The sequence below is a fragment of the Haliotis rufescens genome, unplaced genomic scaffold (assembly GCF_023055435.1).
Source record: "Haliotis rufescens isolate VD_foot unplaced genomic scaffold, xgHalRufe1.0.p SCAF_17, whole genome shotgun sequence".
In the NCBI taxonomy this organism is placed as follows: Eukaryota; Metazoa; Mollusca; class Gastropoda; order Lepetellida; family Haliotidae; genus Haliotis; species Haliotis rufescens.
The window spans coordinates 11361179-11386550 of NW_025963857.1; the positions used below are offsets into that span (position 1 = coordinate 11361179).

Sequence of the window (25372 nt, forward strand, 5' to 3'; positions counted from 1 at the left end):
GAATGCGGCGTTAAACAACGAACATCATCATCATATGACACAGTACTGTTTGTGCAAATAGAAAAATATAAATTCGTACATTATTTAAGGCCTCTTCATGTGTTATAGGAGGGGGTCATCGGAAATATTACTTGAATTTGGGGGGACCATGAGAAAATGTTACATAAAATGGGCTCGGGGTTGGGGGTTGGGTGTTCAAGCAAAATATGATTCAGGTTTAATAAGGCCAATCTCAGTCGACTGCAAAGACAGTGAACGGTGCTTTTTTTTAAAACATATTTTATTGACGCCTCTTTTAATCAATGTTTGGTACGGGCATTGAATGAAGCTTCAACAACATATATAAACACACACCGTTAACAGCGCAAACTTTAAGTTGGTCTGTCCCTTAACCATTATATTTTCCCTTCCGCCCATTCCTTTCTGTAACAAAAAAGTCTCAAAGAAAGTCAAGATTTTCATCTGAATCTCCCATCTCACTGTAGGTATTCAGCATCCCATGCTTGCTGTAAAAGGCGACTATGCTTGTCGTAAGAGGCGACTAACGGGATCGGGTGGTCAGAATGGTTGACTTTGTTGAAGGCACAGTAACGCATGGTGAGTGTGATGGGGGGGGTTATGTCGCGTTCGAGATTATTGCCCTTATATAGCGACGTGCGTGTGCGCGTTGGTGTGTGTATGCGTTGGTGTGTGTGTGTTGGTGTCACAGGAACTCGTTATTGGTCAGTAAATATAAATATATACCCCCTATATGTAAGTATACACACACTCAGCATTTCCAACTATGACAGATGCTTGCTGTGGGTGTTCTATCAACCTCAAACTGAGTATCTCCGACTATGACAGGTGCTTGCTGTGGGTGTACTATCAAACTCACACTTAGCATTTCCAACTATGATAGGTGCATGTTGTTTGTGTTCTATCAAAGTCACACTGGGTATCTCCGACTATGACAGGTGCTTGCTGATGGTGTTCTATCAAAATCACAATGGGTATCTCCGACTATGACAGGTGCATGTTCTGGGTGTTCTATCAACCTCACACTTAGCATTTCCAACTATGACAGGTGCTTGCTGTGGGTGTTCTATCAACCTCACAATGAGCATTTCAGACTATGACAGTACATGCTGTGGGTGTTCTATCAACCTCACACTGGGTATCTCCATCTATGACTGGTGCTTGCTGTGGGTGTTCTATCAACCTAAAACTGAGTATCTCCAACTATGACAGGTGCTTGCTGTGGGTGTTCTATCAACATTCACACTGGGTATCTCCGACTATGACAGGTGCTTGCCGTGGGTGTTCTATCAAAGTCACACTGGGTATCTCCGACTATAACTGGTGCTTGCTGTGGGAGTTCTATCAAAGTCACACTGGGTATCTCCGACTATGACTGGTGCTTGCTGTGGGAGTTCTATCAAAGTCACACTGGGTATCTCCGACTATGACAGGTGCTTGCTGTGGGTGTTCTATCAACCTCAAACTGAGTATCTCCAGTACTATGATAGAACATGCTGTGGGTGTTCTCTGAACAGGAGCTATTCATAAATAAAATATCCAAAGGAACAAAATAACATACATTTTTTTTAAATCGATTTTTAATAAAAAGTTATTTGCTGATACAGGTAAAAAATAGTTTGTTTCTATGTACAACCATTATATGGATCAAATGATTTCATGAGGACAAAAAGATCTGAATATAAAATTTCTCTGCAAGTTTGTCAAGACAAAGAGAGATTTCACTAAACGATCATCATCTTGATGTGAAGTACCTTTATTATTCTCTTACAATTCAGGCAATCTACTGTAACTTTCTTCAGTGACATCACACTTGCAGTATTTGTAATCTACTAAGGATGCTACAGCTTCTACCATTATCAATAAGGTTACAGCTTCCTGTATATCGACATAGAGTTCCATTTGGGGTTAGGAAATTTTACACAATAGACATATGTACACAGTAATCTATAGTAACATATAAAGGTGTAAAATGACTCCTTAGAATTTTCACATTTCATTTAAATACTTTTCTTTGATGATGAACGTTAGTTTCAATTATTGCCTGAACAATTGACCAGAAGCATCAAGGTCAAGGATTTCCCGATTCTTTCACATGACTAAAGTTGATTTGTCATGCTATGACAGATTAACTACAGTAATATGAAAGAATCAGGGGATCCGTCACTCTTTTTGAGTACATGTAATATATTTGGGAGATTAATCTTGCATCAAATTATACGAGCCGTTCAACATGTTTTAAAAACAATATCAAATTATTAAAATAAGATTTTCAAAAGGTTTTATCACTCAGGGGAGGACTTTTAACACGAAATGTACATACTGACCATTTAATTGAACATTCTTTCGAAACTATTAAAACTTACACTTACTAGTTAAAAAAGCCATTGATGATGAAAATGTCAAGGCCAGAATGAAAACAACCTCAGGTCGGGTCAATGCGCATGTTACATAAATCTTCATTCCAGCCAATCAGCACCTTCTGCTAGATGTTTACAATTCTTATGCAATGTACACATGAATATCATACAATGAACATGAATCATTATCTATATACACACATGATATGATTCTATATCTACATCATGAAAATCATGTTGAAATTATACATGTTGGTTTTTTATTAAGCACGACATTTCCTTGATAATTATTGTTATAGTTGTCTAAGAGAGAGCTGGCGGCAAGAAGAACTACATGAGGATGGAGGTGGTTTGTTTTCATGGGTAGATTCTCCCAGAACACAACACCTCACTGAACCCACCCTTCCCTATCCCAAGACACCAAAATAGTAACTCACTTTCCCTCAATGAGAATCTGAAGAAATACTGGACAAGAGTGTCTTGTTCTTTCATGGGAGATTAAGGCATCTCTACAATCAATACCTATTTAGTTTACTTTTCATGAGCATTTTATTTCATCAAGCTCACATACATTTGCAAACAAAATTAAAATTCTTCCCCCCAATGCTGAGAACCAATTCTTTTATTTTGTTAAGCCTAGACTACCTTTCGGTAAGTATCCAATATTTCCTCAACAACTGTCTAATGACATAGATTCTCCTAATACTATTATTAACAGATTCTTCAACAAGCATTTAGATACTGCTACAACTCAATTGTTGTTTTATCACCGCAACAAGTATCGTCTTATCAGGAATCCAAGCATGACGGTCGTCATGGAGATGCTTGCTTGGAGGACGGCAGCGACGTTGAAAGAGGGACAGTACGGGCATTGGTAGGAACCGCACACAAAACAGATGTTCATGGTGAAGATGTTGTAAGTTGTATACATCGATGTATTGTGCATTCCTGAAAATAAACAAATCATTCACATCAACAATCTAATTGACAACATTTGGAACAAATATGACGTCACAACTTATATTTCTCAGACTTGCTCGTTGTATATCAACACAATCATTTGTTCAATCTTGGTGCACATGTAAGACAGTGAGTTCAACTTTAGTTTTATCAAAGTATGTCGGCCTGATGTGGGAGGAGTGAGTGAGTGAGTGAGTGAGTATGCCGCCGCTTTTAGCAATATTCCAGTAATATCACGGTGGGGGACACCGGAAAATGGGCTTCACACATTCACCCATTGGGGGAATCGAACCCGGGTCTTCGGCGTGACGAGCCACCGCTTTACCCGCAAGGCTAGTCCACAGTCCCCCTTATGTGGGAGGAAAGCCCAAGCCATGCAGTATGTATGGTGCTGACAAACCTGGAAAATAATCATGGCAATTCAAGGTTCAAACCCATGAGGATCCTGGAATGCCCAAGGGATGCAACTCTGCATGTATTGCATGCTTTAGACTGGGCCACCTTTGACCTCAGTTAAAATAGCTATTGTGTGCGTGGGTGGGTTAGATCAATACTATGTGAGACCAGTGAAGATCCGGGGTAGAATGGGTCTTCAGCAAACGCATGCTTGCCGTAAGCTGCGACTGTCATAAGAGGCGACTAATGGGATCAGGTGGTCAGGCTGGTTGATGAATGTCATCGTATCCCAATTGCGTGGATCGATGCTCATGATATAAATCACTGGATTGTCTGGTCCAGACTTGATTATTTACAGACCGCCGTCATATAGCTGGAATATTGCTGAATGCAGTGTTAAACAACAAATAAACAAACAAACAATACCATGTGAAATAAGTTTGATCCTACATTTTGCCACTCTCTTGGGTTACCATGGTTACAGGCAAGAGAGGCTGTCAAGCAGTCATGCACCCCCAGAAGGAATGTTCCAGCGTGGATAGCCCAAAGCTTCTGTTGCCAGTCTACACAATAATAAAGTAGGGAACTACTGGTTAATGATGTGAGATACCCAAACCTTCTCCTCACCTGGTTCATAGTAGTCGTACACCCTCATGCGGTGTTGGATGGTGGCGTTGGCCACTGGGTACCATCGATCTGCTCGGAAGTATACGCAGGTCTTGCTCTGGTCAAGCTGAAACAGAAAACAGTTATGACAAGTCACTGTGCAACGTGAACCCTACAAGTGAGTGAGTGAGTATGGATTTACGCCGCTTTTAGCAATATTCCAGCAATATCACCAGAAATGGGCTTCACACATTGTAGCCATGTGGGGAATCAAACCCGGGCAAGCGAAGGCTTTAACCACAAGGCTATAAGGAATAATCAGGATGAGGACTTTCAACATTAAAAATGACAATTGGTCTCATTACATTTCAAAAACTAGTCAACATTGATACTTACATATTCAAAGTAGAAGACGATTTTCCTGCTGTAAAACTCAGCTCGGCGCAGGTTGGGCACAATGCCGGATTGAACGTATTCGCGTAGAGTGTTGTTCATGATGATGTAGCCAGTGGGGATGTCGATTTCCAGGACAGCGAGACCACTGGTGAGACTCTTCTCTGTGTACTCCCAGCTGTCAGACACATGGCATTCATTACAACATTGTCAGTGTTGAGGACACATGACGTGACAGACCACCACCGTGTACTCCCAGCTGTCAGACACATGGCATTCATTACAACATTGTCATTGTTGAGGACACATGACGTGACAGACCACCACCATGTACTCCCAGCTGTGAGACACATAGCATTCATTACAACATTGTCAGTGTTGAGGACACATGATGTGGCAGACCACCACCATGTACTCCCAGCTGTCAGACACATGGCATTCATTACAACATTGTCATTGTTGAGGACACATGACGTGGCAGACCACCACCGTGTACTCCCAGCTGTCAGACACATAGCATTCATTACAACATTGTCATTGTTGAGGACACATGACGTGGCAGACCACCACCGTGTACCCCCAGCTGTCAGACACATAGCATTCATTACAACATTGTCATTGTTGAGGACACATGACGTGGCAGACCACCACCGTGTACGGCCAGCTGTCAGACACATAGCATTCATTACAACATTGTCATTGTTGAGGACACATGACGTGGCAGACCACCACCGTGTACCCCCAGCTGTCAGACACATGGCATTCATTACAACATAGTCATTGTTGGGGACACATGACGTGGCACACCACCATCGTGTACTCCCAGCTGTCAGACACATGGCAGTCATTACAACATTGTCATTGTTGAGGACACATGATGTGGCAGACCACCACCGTGTACTCCCAGCTGTGAGACACATAGCATTCATTACAACCTTGCCAGTGTTGAGGACACATGACGTGGCAGACCACCACCGTGAACGTCCAGTTGTCAGAGACATGGCATTCATTACAACATTGTCATTGTTGAGGACACATGATGTGGCAGACCACCACCATGTACTCCCAGCTGTCAGACACATAGCATTCATTACAACATTGTAATTGTTGAGGACACACGACGTGACAGACCACCATCGTGTACTCCCAGCTGTGAGACACATAGCATTCATTACAACATTGTCATTGTTGAGGACACATGACGTGCCAGACCACCACCGTGTACTCCCAGCTGTCAGACACATGGCATTCATTACAACATTGTCATTGTTGAGGACACATTATGTGGCAGACCACCACCATGTACTCCCAGTTGTCAGACACATGGCATTCATTACAACATTGTCATTGTTGAGGACACATTATGTGGCAGACTACCACCATGTACTCCCAGCTGTCAGACACATGGCATTCATTACAACATTGTCATTGTTGAGGACACATGATGTGGCAGACCACCACCGTGTACCCCCAGCTGTCAGACACATAGCATCCATTACAACATTGTCATTGTTGAGGACACATGACGTGGCAGACCACCACCGTGTACGGCCAGCTGTCAGACACATGGCATTCATTACAACATTGTCATTGTTGAGGACACATGACGTGGCAGACCACCACCGTGTACCCCCAGCTGTCAGACACATGGCATTCATTACAACATAGTCATTGTTGGGGACACATGACGTGGCACACCACCATCGTGTACTCCCAGCTGTCAGACACATGGCAGTCATTACAACATTGTCATTGTTGAGGACACATGATGTGGCAGACCACCACCGTGTACTCCCAGCTGTGAGACACATAGCATTCATTACAACCTTGCCAGTGTTGAGGACACATGACGTGGCAGACCACCACCGTGAACGTCCAGTTGTCAGACACTGGGCATTCATTACAACATTGTCATTGCTGAGGACACATGACGTGGCAGACCACCACCGTGTACTCCCAGTTGTCAGACACATGGCATTCATTACAACATTGTAATTGTTGAGGACACATGACGTGACTGACCACCACCGTGTACTCCCAGCTGTCAGAGACATGGCATTCATTACAACATTGTAATTGTTGAGGACACATGACGTGACTGACCACCACCGTGTACTCCCAGCTGTCAGAGACATAGCATTCATTACAACATTGTCATTGTTGGGGACACATGACGTGACTGACCACCATCGTGTACTCCCAGCTGTCAGACACATGGCATTCATTACAACATTGTAATTGTTGAGGACACACGACTTGACAGACCACCACCGTGTACTCCCAGCTGTGAGACACATAGCATTCATTACAACATTGTAATTGTTGAGGACACATGACGTGCCAGACCACCACCGTGTACTCCCAGCTGTCAGACACATGGCATTCATTACAACATTGTCAGTGTTGAGGACACATTATGTGGCAGACCACCACCATGTACTCCCAGTTGTCAGACACATGGCATTCATTACAACATTGTCATTGTTGAGGACACATTATGTGGCAGACCACCACCATGTACTCCCAGCTGTCAGACACATGGCATTCATTACAACATTGTCATTGTTGAGGACACATTATGTGGCAGACCACCACCATGTACTCCCAGTTGTCAGAGACATGGCATTCATTACAACATTGTCATTGTTGAGGACACATGATGTGGCAGACCACCACCGTGTACCCCCAGCTGTCAGACACATAGCATTCATTACAACATTGTCAGTGTTGAGGACACATGATGTGGCAGACCACCACCGTGTACTCCCAGCTGTCAGACACATGGCATTCATTACAACATTGTCAGTGTTGAGGACACATGACGTGACAGACCACCACCGTGTACTCCCAGCTGTCAGACACATAGCATTCATTACAACATTGTCATTGTTGAGGACACATGACGTGACAGACCACCACTGTGTACCCCCAGCTGTCAGACACATGGCATTCATTACAACATGGCAATGACTTTTAAAAATATAGTGTGGACAGGCAGTGTGGTTCTTTTTTTCCCTTTTTCAAACAAGCATGTTACCAAATAAACAGTTGTGTATAGATCTTGGACAGGGCCTCCCTACATAAACAAGCAATCAAACTCCTATTGCCACCATGACCGTAAGACAAGATGCACAGTAAAGCAGTGCGCATGTAAAGGGAAGTAACTGCAGTTAGACCAAGTTGAGTGTTGGAGGATTACAGTTACACCAAGCTGAGTGTCGGAGGAATACAGTTACACCAAGCTGAGTGTCAGAGGAATACAGTTACACCAAGCTGAGTGTTGGAGGAATGCAGTTAGACCAAGCTGAGTGTTGAGGCAATACAGTTACACCAAGCTGAGTGTCTGAGGAATACAGTTACACCAAGCTGAGTGTCAGAGGAATACAGTTAGACCAAGCTGAGTGTCAGAGGATTACAGTTAGACCAAGTTGAGCGTTGGAGTAATACAGTTAGACCAAGTTGAGTGTTGGAGGATTACAGTTAGACCAAGCTGAGTGTTGGAGGAATACAGTTAGACCAAGTTGAGTGTTGGAGGATTACAGTTAGACCAAGTTGAGTGTTGGAGGAATGCAGTTAGACCAAGCTGAGTGTTGGAGGAATACAGTTAGACCAAGCTGAGTGTTGGAGGAATACAGTTAGACCAAGCTGAGTGTCGGAGGAATGCTAGTTAACTCACCTGACACAAGGAGACATCTCCATGATAGAGGCGTTCCTTCCCGAGAACTGGATGTAGTCTATCATCAGGTCAAAGAACTTAATTCCGTCCTGTGTTGGTTTCAGCAGGATTGGATACTCAACATTCACGGTGGTTGTCAGCTGCAGTAAACATGGTGAGGTGAGGTGAGGTGAGGTGAGGTGAGGTGAGGTGGGGTGAGGTGGGGTGAGAATTGGTTTAACGTTGCCTCCAAGATTATTGCACTTATATAGCAACATGCATGCATGTCGAGCGCCAGACAGGATAACAACAAGTACCATCTATTAACGATTGTTGTTATGACACTGTCAGGGATCAAACCCCTGACCTACTGTCTCCGGGCGGACGGTCTACCACTGGACCACGGAGGCGGTCTAGGCTGCATTGAAGTCACATGCAAGGTAGAACATTTCACATAGCCTGGATGCAAGTCAACAATGCATACAAGTCTTACTGTTAACTGTTACTTAGTGCTGACACAGCACCACATAAATTGTTATGCACCAGGGCATTGGTAAAACATTTTAGCCTTGACACTAAATGCTCGTCTGGGGCCCATTCTGCTCTTAATATGCCCTGGAACATGTAGCTATTACATACCTGCATTAGGGCACGACCTGTGCCCTGGGCCAGGATCTTCATGGCACCGTACACAATAGGAAGCTGGAAACACAACAAGATTCTAAATACCTACAGCAACATTCAACAAAAGTGACAAACATTTCCGTAATCATAAGAAATCTGTACGAAAAGCGTGGTATGATTCTGACAATGTCAATGCAAATAGTGATGATGTCACCTGTCACAAACACATGCAAGGGCAAGTCAATTGTTCACCAAAAAAAATATGGTACAAGTCAAAAATAGGGAATTCCTAATGATGTGTCAAATTTGGAAATGTCCTCCACAGGTCAACCATAAAACTATGAAAGCTTTATAACAAACTGAAGGATATAAGGAACTCTTTTAGTCCGGTTATAACAACCATATAAGCATCAAGTACCTCTTGCTGTTATAACATCCATATAAGCATCAAATACCTCTTGCTGTTATAACAACCATATAAGCATCAAATACCTCTTGCTGTTATAACAACGATATAAGCATCAAATACCTCTTGCTGTTATAACAACCATATAAGCATCAAATACCTCTTGCTGTTATAACAACCATGTAAGCATCAAATACCTTTGCTGTTATAACAACCATATAAGCATCAAATAACTCTTGCTGTTATAACAACCATGTAAGCATCAAATACCTTTGCTGTTATAACAACCATTTAAGCATCAAATACCTCTTGCTGTTATAACAACCATATAGGCATCAAATACCTCTTGCTGTTATAACAACCATATAAGCATCAAATACCTCTTGCTGTTATAACAACCATGTAAGCATCAAATACCTCTTGCTGTTATAACAACCATATAAGCATCAAATACCTCTTGCTGTTATAACAACCATATAAGCATCAAATACCTCTTGCTGTTATAACAACCATATAAGCATCAAATACCTCTTGCTGTTATAACAACCATATAAGCATCAAATACCTATTGCTGTTATAACAACCATATAAGCATCAAATACCTCTTGCTGTTATAACAACCATATAGGCATCAAATACCTCTTGCTGTTATAACAACCATATAAGCATCAAATACCTCTTGCTGTTATAACAGCCATTTTTAGCATCAAATACCTCTTGCTGTTATAACAACCATATAAGCATCAAATACCTCTTGCTGTTATAACAACCATATAAGCATCAAATACCTCTTGCTGTTATAACAACCATGTAAGCATCAAATACCTCTTGCTGTTATAACAACCATATAAGCATCAAATACCTCTTGCTGTTATAACCATATAAGCATCAAAAACCTCTTGCTGTTATAACAGCCATGTAAGCATCAAATACCTCTTGCTGTTATAACAACCATATAAGCATCAAATACCTCTTGCTGTTATAACAACCATGTAAGCATCAAATACCTCTTGCTGTTATAACAACCATGTAAGCATCAAATACCTCTTGCTGTTATAACAACCATATAAGCATCAAATACCTCTTGCTGTTATAACAACCATATAAGCATCAAATACCTCTTGCTGTTATAACAACCATGTAAGCATCAAATACCTCTTGCTGTTATAACAACCATTTAAGCATCAAATACCTCTTGCTGTCATAACAACCATTTAAGCATCAAATACCTCTTGCTGCCATAACAACCATGTAAGCATCAAATACCTCTTGCTGTTATAACAACCATTTAAGCATCAAATACCTCTTGCTGTTATAACAACCATATAAGCATCAAATACCTCTTGCTGTTATAACAACCATATAAGCATCAAATACCTCTTGCTGTTATAACAACCATGTAAGCATCAAATACCTCTTGCTGTCATAACAACCATTTAAGCATCAAATACCTATTGCTGCCATAACAACCATGTAAGCATCAAATACCTCTTGCTGTTATAACAACCATTTAAGCATCAAATACCTCTTGCTGTTATAACAACCATTTAAGCATCAAATACCTCTTGCTGTCATAACAACCATATAAGCATCAAATACCTCTTGCTGTTATAACAACCATTTAAGTATCAAATACCTCTTGCTGTCATAACAACCATTTAAGCATCAAATATCTCTTGCTGTCATAAAAACCACATATGTATGAAATACCTCTTGTCTGGGCCGGTCAAAACCTTGCATGTAAAATAGTGAGTGAGTTAGTGAGTATGGTTTTACGCCTGGTATGGTTTCCAGCAATATCACGACAGGGGATACCAGAAATGGGCTTCACACATTCTACTGATGTGGGGAATTGAACCCGACTCTTCAGCGTGACGAGCAAAAGCTTTACCCACTCGGCGACCCCACCGCCCCTACTTGTAAAATAAGCTTTATGACAGAATGCCAAGTTTTCCGCCATTTTCAATGGCCTAGAAGGTCACATGTCTTATGCAAAACAGAAACGCAGTTTGGTTCCAAGTCAGGTCTGGTATTGAGATGAGTAATAAAAATTGAATGGGAGCTACCGAAAAGAAGTACTTCCAAAATTCCCGGAACCTAAGCCAATCAGATGCTCTGTTCGTTGGAACCTTTACCACTCTGGTGAAATTGAAAAGGACTGAGAGAGGTGCTGACAAACCAAGATCATAATAAAGGCAAGTGGAGGCATTCTGATCCTGACATGACTAAGGGACAGAACTCTGCCTTAGACCCTTGGTCCATCCATGCTTTGAGCCTACAATGCAATGGCTGAACAGTGTTTGCGTTTACGGCGTCCCATATACAAAAATACGCACTGAAAAAAAATACGACCCCAAAAAAAACAACCTTCACGCTTCCCCCTTACGCGTTATTTCATTTTGAAAAAAGTTCACTTCACGCATAACTTATTGTTGTTTTGTTTCGTGTTTCTCTCGTTCCCAAAACCCACGTGATAATATGTATCCAATATTCGCTGGGTTCCGGTGCTAGCCAGATTTCGGCGGGAACGCGGGAAACTGAGAGGTATCCGATGACGTTTCTCTTCCATGTCATGTCCGTAATGGCATCGCTGATTGGTTACAAAATGGAAATAGAAACGTAAGCCAATCGCAGACCTTGTTAAGAGTATTTTGTCAATGTCAAGGACTAAGGTCCAAATGGCATCACCGAAACTTTGTCAAAAGAAAAATAGGTTTCAAGAAAGTTTGCTTGAAGAGCCAATATACTCTTTCAACACCGTAGGCCGGTTCACCAGCCAAGAAGCCTCGAGTCCCCAGACACCGCAGGCCGGTAATCCAGCCATGTCGTAGTCACGTCAAAATAAAGGGTAGCCTTTATATATTTTTATGAACCTACCTGTCATATCATTCATTTATTAAATCAATCACATTTCACAATGTCTGAAATACGTATTCCATTTCAATTTATCATTTTTTTATCGAAAGATCAAATGATTCACTATTTCCGCGATGTTATTGAAAATAAAATTCTCGGACACACACTTCGACAACGGGTCCACATCGAACATGTCAAAGTGCAAAACAAAGACGTTTCAAGCAAATCTTTAAATCTAGTATACAAAGTAATAAATAACATCAACCAAAATATATCTATAAGTTGTCGAACTTACAGCTAAGTTATTATTTCAATCTTTTCGTGCGATCGCGTATAATGTAAATTAAAATGACATCTCGGCTCTGATACGATGTTTCCAATATGCCTGAAAAACCTAGGTCACAGCTCCTAACCTAGCACGATACATCCACGAAGTTCCATGTTTTTAATATAGATCGCGAGTTTCCTGCTTGAAACGTTCAGAATAACAAAAACCTTTCGTCAAAATCTTTGATTACACACGTGCCATTGCTGGAGTTGATTGACAGCCTTAGGTCATGTACTCTAGTTTGACCAATCACCACCCTCGTAGCAGATATCGGCAAGAAAGCACGTGACAAACTTACAGCGACGAAAAGACTTTGCGAGGTTTGTGTAGATAAAAAAATAAACTTTGTAATACGAAGCTTCGAAAACGGACTATTTCTTCATGTTACTGACAGCCGCAGGTATCCAGAAATTGGTGATGACAGATACTATTTACAATTATTTATAAAATACTTTTCCGATCAGGTAAACAATGAAAATAAAAAAGAAATTGGAAAGTGGATTTTATGTTTGTTTATATTTTACAAAAATTGTCAAATTTACCCTTCCTTGGTCCTCAATCTGGACTTTTGAATGTGTTAGCTTACATTTGTTTTTATTTACAACTTACTTGAGTTGTAAATACTTTATTTAAATAATGTGATTAACATAAATATGTATAAACAGTAGGATTAGACCTTTCAAATGGTGTATAACATGTAGCTGCAAAGATGTTTTACTATACTAACATTTAGTCTATGAAATATTATATTACACAATACCCTTCTCGACTCTAAAAATAAATATATAATTTCCCCTATGCTGATTTCCTAGCTAGAGCTGGCTTGACTTGCTTTTGTATACGTTTCTAGATTGGTGTTGTTTTCACAAAATTAGTAAAATCTAAATATTTTTTACATTTGTATACTTATCCTGCATTACTCCGTATTGCATTTACTGCTATGTTTGACAGAGAGACTAACTGTGTGAGATCCAGCTGCTGAAGAAAGTTGTCCCAACCAGCCCAGGAGGCAGCGCCCTCTCACAGTCGGCACGTGACCCGGAAGTCATGACGTCACACAAAAAGACATAACTGCTTTAAACATAACATCTGAAACTTCGTGGGGAGGTAGCGTAGCGAAAGGGAGGGCACTTAGACTTCGTAATGCAGGATAAGTATACAAATGTAAAAAATATTTAGATTTTACTAAATTTTTTAACTTATCCTGCATTACTCCGTATTGCATCTTTATCAGACGGCTTGGCCGGTGGGCATACTTGCAGATGTGAACCATATTAAACCCTCGTCAAGGTCCGATGAATCCGCACCGCATACAAGTGATGACCGGAACATCTACGACCATTCCTTTCTTCAGGAAACAAGAGTCGATGCAAAAACGAAACGCCCGAATAGGTAACCGAAATACAATGAGGCGTGTAGCCAAAATATATAACTTACCGAAGAGCGAAAGCGAAACGCAGTAGAACCTAGAGCTAATCTGAGGTGATAAACACCAGAGAGTTCGACGGGCCCCGCTCGGGGAATCGAAGAATCAGCGGCGTCGGCGGCAAAATCTACGACCAATCCCAAGAGCGAATGCGAAACGCAGGAGAGCCCTCTAGGCTGGAGGCAAGGAACACCGGTGAGGTCGACGGGCACCGCCCAGGTACCAGAGAAGCAGCGGCGTTGGCGTCGGCGCCGGTGTCCACATCTACTACCATTCCTGTCGTCAGGAAACGAGAGTTGATGCAAAAAGTAAAACCCGGATAGGTGACAGCAATAGAATGAGTCGGGTAACCCAAAACTAAAACTGACCTAAGAGCGAATGCGGAACGCAAGAGAGCCGTCTCGTCTGGGGTGATAAACACCAGAGAGGTCGACGGGCCCCGCTCAGGGTATCGGAGAATCAGTGGCGTCGGAGATAGATGACCTGTTGGGCTACAACCAGGGACCAAAACTGTGAACGCCGGCGACAACTTTCAAGGCTACATCACGGAAGTAGTGGTTGGTGAAGGCGGTGTCCGATCGCCACGAACAGGCTTCCCTGAACGACGGGATGGAACAGTATACCGTGAAGAACCAGTGTAAATACGATCGCCCTGATCTCATTTTATTTCAGGTAATAGCCTTTGGGGGGAGGGTCCAATCCGGCGGCTCATACGCTTTAAGGATGACCGCCCGGAGCCACAGGGAAAAGTATTCCGGCTGACCAACGACAGCGACGAAGGGGAGACCGGCAGAAAAAGGTGTTTCCTAGACTTGCGGCAGTCTTTAGATCGTAGAATAACCTTCAGTGCCCTTACTGGGCATAATGACGCTCATCCTCATCCTCGGCACCCGCACTGGACGAGGGGGGAGGGGACAAGGAATGATCAATCAGGCTGTCCTGGGAGTTGAGTCTTTACGCTGACGTCCCAGTACGGTCCATGATGAACGGCGCCCTGGGTACCGCATTCGAACCGGGCATGGGAGACGTCGAGGGCGTGCTGTACATGGACTCGAGCGGCAGTAGTCAAAACCAGTAGAAACACCCGTCTTCTACTTAAGGTCGTAGAAGGAAGACGAGGGGAGTGGTTCGAAGGGCGTTGAAGACCACATTCAGATCCAACGCAGGCGGTCCAAACTTGGTCTTCAGGTCTTCAAGACTGAACGAGCGCAGCCAGGCCCGTAGGTCGGGAATTTTCGTCTTTCTCCGATCGTCCGGGATGGCCAGAACGGAGTAGATGGCGACCAGGTATGTGGGGGTGGTAAGCCCTTCAACCGATGGGTGCTACACAAGTACAGAAGGAACTGATCCAGGATCTGCGGTGACGCTGTCATCGGATCCTGGTGTTTGTCAGAACAAAATGCCTGGAACAAGCATCATTTATCAGCATACAGTCCCCCTGTAGATGGACGGTGGGCTGAAGCAATAGCCTTGGTCGCTCTAGCCGAATAGCCCTTGGCTTTCTGCATGTGTGTCAGGCGTGCAGACGATAACATGCGGGTATGAGGGTGTGGCTTCTCATTCTAACAGACCGTGTGGATGGAGCAGAAGGTTGGACCACACCGGAAGTTCCAGGGGTTGTCTCTGGCTATGTTTCGGAGGTCGATAACCCAACTTCTGGCTGACCAATAAGGCGAGACCAAAGTCAATGGCAGGGGTCGAGTGGCCTGGATCTCTGAAGAACCGTGGGAGGGAGAACCGGAGTCGTAAAAGCGTACGCGCGTAATCCTTCTCAGGAACGATGGAAGGTTTCGACTGCCACAGCGGTCGTATCCGGCACAGGTGGAATGGAAGACGACAGCTGGCCACATTCAGATATGAGGCAAACAGATCTAGGGTTGGGGTGTCGACCGTTTCACATAGTCTGGCCCGAGGCGCCGGAGAGCGTGAGGCGTCGGAGAGCTTGAGGCGCCTGGAACGCCGAAGATGGTGATTCTCGGGTGCGCCGGTCGAGTTTGTGGCGCCGGGAGAGGGGCGAGAACTCTGGGTCCGCAAACACCACACTACGGTGACGTCGTCAGTGGACACGATCAACAGGGCGTGACCGAGAATGCACTGTCAGCAAGTGCCGTCCTGGATAAGCATTTATCTCGAGGCTGTTGCTGTGCCAATGGTGTTGATCTCTGGATCACAGGTGGTCACAATGTGGGCTGGCGTGGGCCACTAGCCACTGACAAGGTGGCAGGGGAGGTAGTCAGCAACAGGGGTCTGCGATTGCGTACCGTCGGTACGATTCGGAAAAAGGTGTGATCGCCTGCGAGCCAACCTCAAGTAGACGAAGTAAACCTGCTTCACAATCGACCGCCGGGGCATCGACGTAACCGGGTAGTAGGAAGTCGAGGCAATATGGCCATTGCACGAAGTAATGAGATCGTTTTCATCCCTGAAGCGGCGTATAAGTACTCCTGTTCTTATATCAAGGTGACGATGGAGGACGACAACACGATACGAGGCAGGTATGCAACAGGGGTCAGTGGGACGGCCGAGGGACTTTAAGTATCAAATCGACACTGTGTCCGGTAGTCAAGGCGGAAGATAGGAAGGTGTCGTAGTCGAAAAGATCAAACCGGACGAAGGAAGGCGATCTCTTCCATCCCTTGAACGCCTATAGGCGCTATCGTTCTTATAGCGAAGGGTTGATGAAACAAGGTTCCTCGTGACAGCCGTGTTGGTAGAGGAGGTCTATTGTTTCCAACATCCGTGCATGGATGGACTGCGACAGGCGCCTGGTTGAGTGGTATCACCAAGCGTACAGGTAGACATGGAAACCAATCTGTAGAAATACATGGCACCCCTTGCCATGGTAAGTTGACCTAAATCCGGTCGGAGTTGTTGACAGTCCGAGTACTTGACACGTGACATGTAAATCACTCTGCGCAGTAGCCGAGAAAACCGCCTTGGAGTCGGAACTGAGGTGCAAACTCCACACACAGACAATCCTCAATGAACTGTGTGAGAGACGATAAAGTGGTGTACCCGAGTTTTGCGATAAAACACGGAACCCCATGGGCGTCGTGCAAAACCCGGGGAGCGCCGAGGAAGAGTCTCTCTAAGGAACGCTGGCGCTAGGGTAGGGTAGAACAGCGTTGATGTCTGCGATGTCGACGAAGTAAACTCTTTGTAAGTGGATGTCGTCGTCGAATCTGATACAGACGCTGTTCACATGACGCTCTGTTTCGATGGAAACCCGCAGGTCATCTCTCCGGAATCATAGCGCTTTAAACGACGGGATTATGGATAACGTCTCAGTGGGCAAGTTGAATCAGACCAACTGTCTATTGGTTGAAATGATTCCACCCAGGAAGTAGAACGATATTTACGATCCCGAAGACCGACGGGAGAGTAGCGAAAGGAGCGGCGACAGTTGTTTCACCATGCTTCTCCGTGTGACGAGTTATGAGACGGCAGCAAGAGAAGAGGGCAGTGGCGCCGGGGAGGCGATTGCCGATGATGCCCCTTAAGCCGCAGTAGAAGATCAGATGGTCGGCTCGTTGATCTGAGCTTGATAAAGCTTGTTGATCTGAAGCTTGTTGAGCGCCGAAGACATCAGAGGATGCGGAGGCGCCGGAGCGCGGAGACATCAGCGGCGCCGGTGGCGCCGAGTCATCGGAGGCGCCGAGTCAACAGCTTGTCATGAACAAGTCATGAAGCTTGTTGAGCGCCGAGTCATCAGAGGCGCCGGTAGCGCCGAGTCATCAGAGGCGCCGGGAGCGCCGAGACATCGGAGGCGCCGAGTCATCAGAGGCGCCGGAGGCGCCGCGTCATCAGAGGCGCCGTGAGCGCCGTGAGCGCCGTGTCATCAGAGGCGCCGGAGGCGCCGCGTCATCAGAGGCGCCGAGTCATCGGAGGCGCCGGGGGCGCCGGAGACATCAGCGTTGACGGTGTTGGAGACCGTGAACGGTCGTATGTCGTGCCAGGGGAGGCAGACTCTACGTTGGGAGCGCTGGAGCCGCCGGTGGAGTAGGAGACCGTGAACGGTCGTATGTCGTGCCAGGGGAGGCAGACTCTACGTTGGGAGCGCTGGAGCCGCCAGTGGAGTAGGAGACCGTGAACGGTCGTATGTCGTGCCATGGGAGGCAGACTCTACGTTGGGAGCCGCCGTGAAGCTCCGCTGAGCGCTGCTGCCGTCAACGTAGGTGGGGGTCGACGAGCACGTTGAGCGAGGTGTGTCCTGGATACTCGCATGAGCTGAAGGATCACAGCTACGAATGACTGCAACATCGGCACTGCCTTGTGAAAGTACAGGGCGTCGTACAATCACGGCAGAAAGGGGCGGCCCCGACCAGATTTGTTCCCGCGGAAACAAGTGCAGCGAGGCAGAAAATCTGGAATTTAAGCAAAACATAACTATGTGGCAAAGCCACAAAGTGCGGGAAGCATAATGTGTGGCCAATCACAAAGTATGGGAAGCATAAAGTAACTCAAAAACAGTATATTTTATTAAAGTTTATGAGATAAACAAGTACGCTAAAAGGGAGCGAAAAGGCAAAGCCTTAAGCAAACACGTAACCATGTGGCAAAACCACAGAGTACGGGAGACATAATGTAACTCATAAACTTCGTATTATATTGAAGTTTATGAGAAGAAACAATTACGCTGAGAGGTAGCGAAAAGGCAAGGCTTCAAGCACACCAAAACAACATACATAAATGTAATGTATTACCCAAGCCAAAGAGAGAATTCAAAACGCAGAACACGACATTACGTGGCCACGTGGTGAATGGCCAAAATGGCGGGAAAGAAAACAAAATGGCGGGAACAACATTGCGCCCGTAAATTACTGTGACGTGAGCCACAGACGAGCGATAAACGTTACAATTTACGAATGGGAAGACCCTAAGGTCACGGCCCATATCAGGTAACAATGTAGCAGCATATAATGAATGTAGAAACACGCAAAATATAAAAAACAAATAATAAGCTTTAATTTCCACAAGGGATACAAAGTACGTCCGTCCGTGGAGGTGACAAAGCAGTTATGTCTTTTTGTGTGACGTCATGACTTCCGGGTCACGTGCCGACTGTGAGAGGGCGCTGCCTCCTGGGCTGGTTGGGACAACTTTCTTCAGCAGCTGGATCTCACACAGTTCGTCTCTCTGTCAAACATAGCAGTAAATGCAATACGGAGTAATGCAGGATAAGTTAAAAAATTATATATATTCCAGTCATGTTGCAGGACTAATGTTTTACAAGCAGATAATTTCCTTGATAAATGTTGGCTTCATCTATCACACAAGAGTCTCTGGGAACTTGGTTTCACAGCAGATAAAGCTCCTGGTTGACTGGTGTTGAAAGAGTCAAGTGGCTAATCTATGAAGATTTCAAAGATGTTTTGTGTACACCCATAAAAACTGAGACTTAAAGATTTTAACCACACACTTATTTATGCTCAGAATGGCCCAAAGTTCACCATTTCAGGTCCACATTTAACAAAATTTCTTGGGGGACATGCCCCCAAACACCCCTAGATAGCTTCGCGCTTATGGCGCTCGCAGCGCTCGTGTCACAGGGTACCCCATTATTTTGGAACACAACGCAAACACCGCTGAATACTCACGTAGGCATTCTGCAGTTTTGTGTAGTTGGCCTTGGTGAAGGATCGGATCTCAGCCCAATTTGGGGAAGCAGTAGATTCTAACTTCACCATCATGTCAAAGACATTTCTGTTGGGATCAACTTGAGTGAACTGGAACAATGCTTCCATGGCAACCAGAGTATCCTGAAAATGATGAGAAATATTGTAGTCGAAGTTTCACGGTGCAGAACATTGGAGTTCTTCAAATGGAATCAAAAGTCATTTGGGGACAAAAGAAACAATCCATTCCTGAAACTACTTCACTCAATGGAGTGTCAGTTTGGTTCAATGCTGCTTTTAATATTATTGCAGTTATATCACAAAATTTCAGCTTAATGTGGGAGGAAAGCCGATCTTAGACATTTACCACTTTCATGAATACCACAAGCACACATTGACAAACATTTTCAGAAACAAAGTGTAAGGATTCGAACGTACAATATTAAGGGAAGTAACTCTGCACAGTACCTGTGTAGAAGCAAACCCTCCAATGCTGTTCCTCATCGTCTGGAGCCAGCGCATCATGGAATCCCTTTCGAACTTGATGCCATTGTTGTTGATGTATGCCATCAGAGCGTATGCTGTCGATTGCACTGCGTAGGCATCATTGCTAAGTTCTTGGCGAGGCTTCAGGAAACGAACAGTGTTTACAATTTCTGACGGGTTGGGAGGCACTTCATCATTGGAAAAGTAGGTATCAGTACCTGAAAAAGAGAATCAAAATATTAAACTTTTTTAATATATTTTTCTTTTACAAACAAAATCTAAAGGTATTTCTCAAACAATGATATGGCATTTTCACAAGTTGATAAGCTTTAATTAATGTTACATGATCTGATTGTATGGCACAAAGGAACAGTATCTAGTGATCTTTTTTTTTAATGTCACATCCTCTTTATTCAAGCTGAATAATGACAGTCTGTAAATAACCTAGTCTGGATCAGACAATTCAGTGATTAATACTACAAGCAATGATCCACGCCACCAGGGTAGGATGGCACCAAGGCACTGATCCTTACCGCCCCCCCCCCCCCCACTAACACACACCACGAGGGTAGGATGGCACCAAGGCACTGATCCTGACACACACACCCCCCCCCCCCCCCCCCCACTAACACACACCACCAGGGTAGGATGGCACCAAGGCACTGATCCTGCCCTGTTGGTTGTTATGGAAACTAAAACCAATTTGAATAATGTGTAGGGAATATGACTTGGTACACTGTAGCAACAAGGTGACTGATGTCACAACATATTAGTCAGTACTTTATCTTAGAAGGTTTGTCCAGCACTTACTTGATCTCCTGGTAGCCCAGAGTTTATCAAAGGCTGTGCGACTCTTCTCCTGGCTGAGGGAGAGGGCGTAGGATGTGATGGCCAGCTGGAACGTGGCCGTGGAGGGGATGGCACTCACTTTATTGGCCAGGTAGTTCGCTGCATTGGCTCTGGCTGAGTCCAAGCATGCCAGTGCATCCTGGAAGAGAGGCGTATTCTGGCTGAGGAGGCGTGAGTGAGATTGGATTAACTCGGATGAGATGATCATTTTACTTATATCACCATATGTCATATCAATGTGGGTGGAAAGCCCTAAGTGAAGCATTATCACAATTTTCTGAGAAGTGTTGAAATTTCTAATGATCTTTTACTTACCTCTGAAACATCTGTAGTTTCGTACAGAGCTATGAGAACGTACGCTGTCAGTGATATTGGGTCGTCATACATTCTCTGGCTGAGGATATTGTCACCGGAAGCCTGCACAGATAACATCAGTCAGTGAGTGAGTGAGTGGATGATTGGGTGGATGAGAGGGTGGATATGTGGGTGGATATGTGAGTGGATGAGTGAGTGGATGAGTGCGTGGATGAGTGCGTGGATGAGTGAGGGGACGGGTGAATGAGGAGGTGGGTGGATGATTGGGGGGATGAGTGGGGGGGATTGATGAGTGGGTAAGTGGCTGGATGAGGAGGTGGGTGGATAAGTGGCTGGATGAGGAGGTGGGTGGATAAGTGGCTGGATGAGGTGGTGGGTGGATAAGTGGCTGGATGAGGAGGTGGGTGGATAAGTGGCTGGATGAGGAGGTGGGTGGATAAGTGGCTGGATGAGGAGATGGGTGGATAAGTGGCTGGATGAGGAGGTGGGTGGATAAGTGGGTGGATGAGGAGGTGGGTGGATAAGTGGGTGGATGAGGAGATGGGTGGATAAGTGGCTGCATGAGGAGGTGGGTGGATAAGTGGCTGGATGAGGAGGTGGGTGGATAAGTGGCTGGATGAGATGGTGGGTGGATAAGTGGCTGGATGAGGAGGTGGGTGGATAGATGGCTGGATGAGGAGGTGGGTGGATAAGTGGATGGATGAGGAGGTGGGTGGATAAGTGGCTGGATGAGGAGGTGGGTGGATAAGTGGATGGATGAGGAGGTGGGTGGATAAGTGGCTGGATGAGGAGGTGGGTGGATAAGTGGCTGGATGAGGAGGTGGGTGGATAAGTGGCTGGATGAGGAGATGGGTGGATAAGTGGCTGCATGAGGAGATGGGTGGATAAGTGGCTGCATGAGGAGGTGGGTGGATAAGTGGCTGGATGAGGAGGTGGGTGGATAAGTGGCTGGATGAGGAGGTGGGTGGATAAGTGGCTGGATGAGGAGGTGGGTGGATAAGTGGCTGGATGAGGAGGTGGGTGGATAAGTGGCTGGATGAGGACGTGGGTGGATAAGTGGCTGGATGAGGAGGTGGGTGGATAAGTGGCTGAATGAGAAGGGGGGGTGGATAAGTGGCTGGATGAGAAGGGGGGATGGATAAGTGGCTGGATGAGGAGGTGGGTGGATAAGTGGATGGATGAGGAGGTTGGTGGATAAGTGGATGGAAGGGTTGGTTGGGGATGAGTGTGAAACGGTAGGTGGATGAATGAGTGGACGGGTGAGTGGATGGGTGAGTGGGTGGGTGGGTGCATAAGTGGGTTGATGGATGAGTGGTTGGGTGAGTGAGATGTGTTGGAGATTTGGTGGGTTTGTTCTTTGAGTGAGTGAGTGAGAGTGTTTGTTTGTTTTGGGAGGGTGGATGGATGAGTGAGTGGGTTGGTGTGTAGGGTACAGCCGTTGTTTGGGCCATTAATCCAATATTTTGGAACTGATTTACAAATACAGTTTTACATTTCATACAGAATTTATAAAAAGACTATCAGTGTGAAGAGAAGGTGTTTAAAGAAACAGTCTCACCATTTTCCTGTCGTATGCCACAGAGTAATCTGGATGGAAGGCACCAGTCTCATTCTGCTGACGACAGATCCACACCACCATCTTATTGATGAGCTCGAGAGGGATGAAGAGGTCACGCTCCCACTCTCCAAACCTGCCCTGATGCAAACTCTTGGCCACGAACGCCGTCACCCTAAGTAAGACAACAGTGAGTAATATGGATTGCACAGGGTTTGGACCAGACAGAGCAACAATCCACATTGATACTGGCTGTTCATATATTGTAACCAGGCACTTGATTCACATTACAGATGGTTCTGAAAGTAATTCCATACTCAATACATTCATAACGAGTCGATTGCCAATCTTTTTTCTCAACACAGACTGGGTATGTGACTGAAAGTAGTTCTGGCACGATTTATATCTCAACACCTAATACATTCATAACAAGTCCACTGCCAACCGCTCTACTCACCACAGACTGGGTTTGTGACTGAAAGTAGTTCTGGCACGATTTATATCTCAACACCTAAGTAATACATTCATAACGAGTCCACTGCCAACTTCTCTACTCACCACAGACTGGGTATGTGACTGAAAGTAGTTCTGGCACGATGTATATTTCAACACCTAAGTAATACATTCATAACAAGTCCACTGCCAACCGCTCTACTCACCACAGACTGGGTTTGTGACTGAAAGTAGTTCTGGCACGATTTATATCTCAACACCTAAGTAATACATTTATAACGAGTCCACTGCCAACCGCTCTACTCACCACAGACTGGGTTTGTGACTGAAAGTAGTTCCAGAACGATGTATATTTCAACACCTAATACATTCATAACGAGTCCACTGCCAACCGCTCTACTCAACACAGACTGGGTTTGTGACTGAAAGTAGTTCCAGCACGATGTATATTTCAACACCCAATACATTCATAACGAGTCCACTGCCAACCGCTCTACTCACCACAGACTGGGTTTGTGACTGAAAGTAGTTCCAGAACGATGTATATTTCAACACCTAATACATTCATAACGAGTCCACTGCCAACCGCTCTACTCAACACAGACTGGGTTTGTGACTGAAAGTAGTTCCAGCACGATGTATATTTCAACACCCAATACATTCATAACGAGTCCACTGCCAACCGCTCTACTCACCACAGACTGGGTTTGTGACTGAAAGTAGTTCTGGCACGATTTATATCTCAACACCTAATACATTCATAACGAGTCCACTGCCAACCGCTCTACTCACCACAGACTGGGTTTGTGACTGAAAGTAGTTCTGGCACGATTTATATCTCAACACCTAATACATTCATAACGAGTCCACTGCCAACCGCTCTACTCACCACAGACTGGGTTTGTGACTGAAAGTAGTTCTGGCACGATTTATATCTCAACACCTAATACATTCATAACGAGTCCACTGCCAACCGCTCTACTCACCACAGACTGGGTTTGTGACTGAAAGTAGTTCTGGCACGATTTATATCTCAACACCTAATACATTCATAACGAGTCCACTGCCAACCGCTCTACTCACCACAGACTGGGTTTGTGACTGAAAGTAGTTCCAGCACGATGTATATTTCAACACCTAAGGAATACATTCATAACAAGTCCACTGCCAACTTCTCTACTCACCACAGACTGGGTATGTGACTGAAAGTAGTTCCAGCACGATGTATATTTCAACACCTAATACATTCATAACGAGTCCACTGCCAACCGCTCTACTCAACACAGACTGGGTTTGTGACTGAAAGTAGTTCCAGCACGATGTATATTTCAACACCCAATACATTCATAACGAGTCCACTGCCAACCGCTCTACTCACCACAGACTGGGTTTGTGACTGAAAGTAGTTCTGGCACGATTTATATCTCAACACCTAATACATTCATAACGAGTCCACTGCCAACCGCTCTACTCACCACAGACTGGGTTTGTGACTGAAAGTAGTTCTGGCACGATTTATATCTCAACACCTAATACATTCATAACGAGTCCACTGCCAACCGCTCTACTCACCACAGACTGGGTTTGTGACTGAAAGTAGTTCCAGCACGATGTATATTTCAACACCTAAGGAATACATTCATAACAAGTCCACTGCCAACTTCTCTACTCACCACAGACTGGGTATGTGACTGAAAGTAGTTCCAGCACGATGTATATTTCAACACCTAATACATTCATAACGAGTCCACTGCCAACCGCTCTACTCAACACAGACTGGGTTTGTGACTGAAAGTAGTTCCAGCACGATGTATATTTCAACACCCAATACATTCATAACGAGTCCACTGCCAACCGCTCTACTCACCACAGACTGGGTTTGTGACTGAAAGTAGTTCTGGCACGATTTATATCTCAACACCTAATACATTCATAACGAGTCCACTGCCAACCGCTCTACTCACCACAGACTGGGTTTGTGACTGAAAGTAGTTCCAGCACGATGTATATTTCAACACCCAATACATTCATAACGAGTCCACTGCCAACCGCTCTACTCACCACAGACTGG

General features: G+C 44.8%; 1 protein-coding gene across 1 annotated transcript in view; it reads right to left on the reverse strand.

Moving 5' to 3' along the window:
* Positions 1-2159: 2159 nt before the first annotated feature.
* Positions 2160-25372, reverse strand: part of LOC124136118 (C3 and PZP-like alpha-2-macroglobulin domain-containing protein 8) — a 59912-nt gene continuing 36699 nt past the window's right edge. Inside the window, exons 28-37 of the mRNA XM_048397538.1 lie at positions 22852-23023; positions 21294-21395; positions 20940-21117; positions 20112-20347; positions 19626-19787; positions 9028-9090; positions 8410-8549; positions 4737-4911; positions 4362-4467; positions 2160-3326 (exon numbers count right to left, since the gene is read on the reverse strand). Of these exons, the coding sequence (XP_048253495.1) occupies positions 3145-3326; positions 4362-4467; positions 4737-4911; positions 8410-8549; positions 9028-9090; positions 19626-19787; positions 20112-20347; positions 20940-21117; positions 21294-21395; positions 22852-23023 (1516 nt within the window). The 3' untranslated portion in view covers positions 2160-3144. The remainder of the gene's footprint in view (positions 3327-4361; positions 4468-4736; positions 4912-8409; positions 8550-9027; positions 9091-19625; positions 19788-20111; positions 20348-20939; positions 21118-21293; positions 21396-22851; positions 23024-25372) is intronic.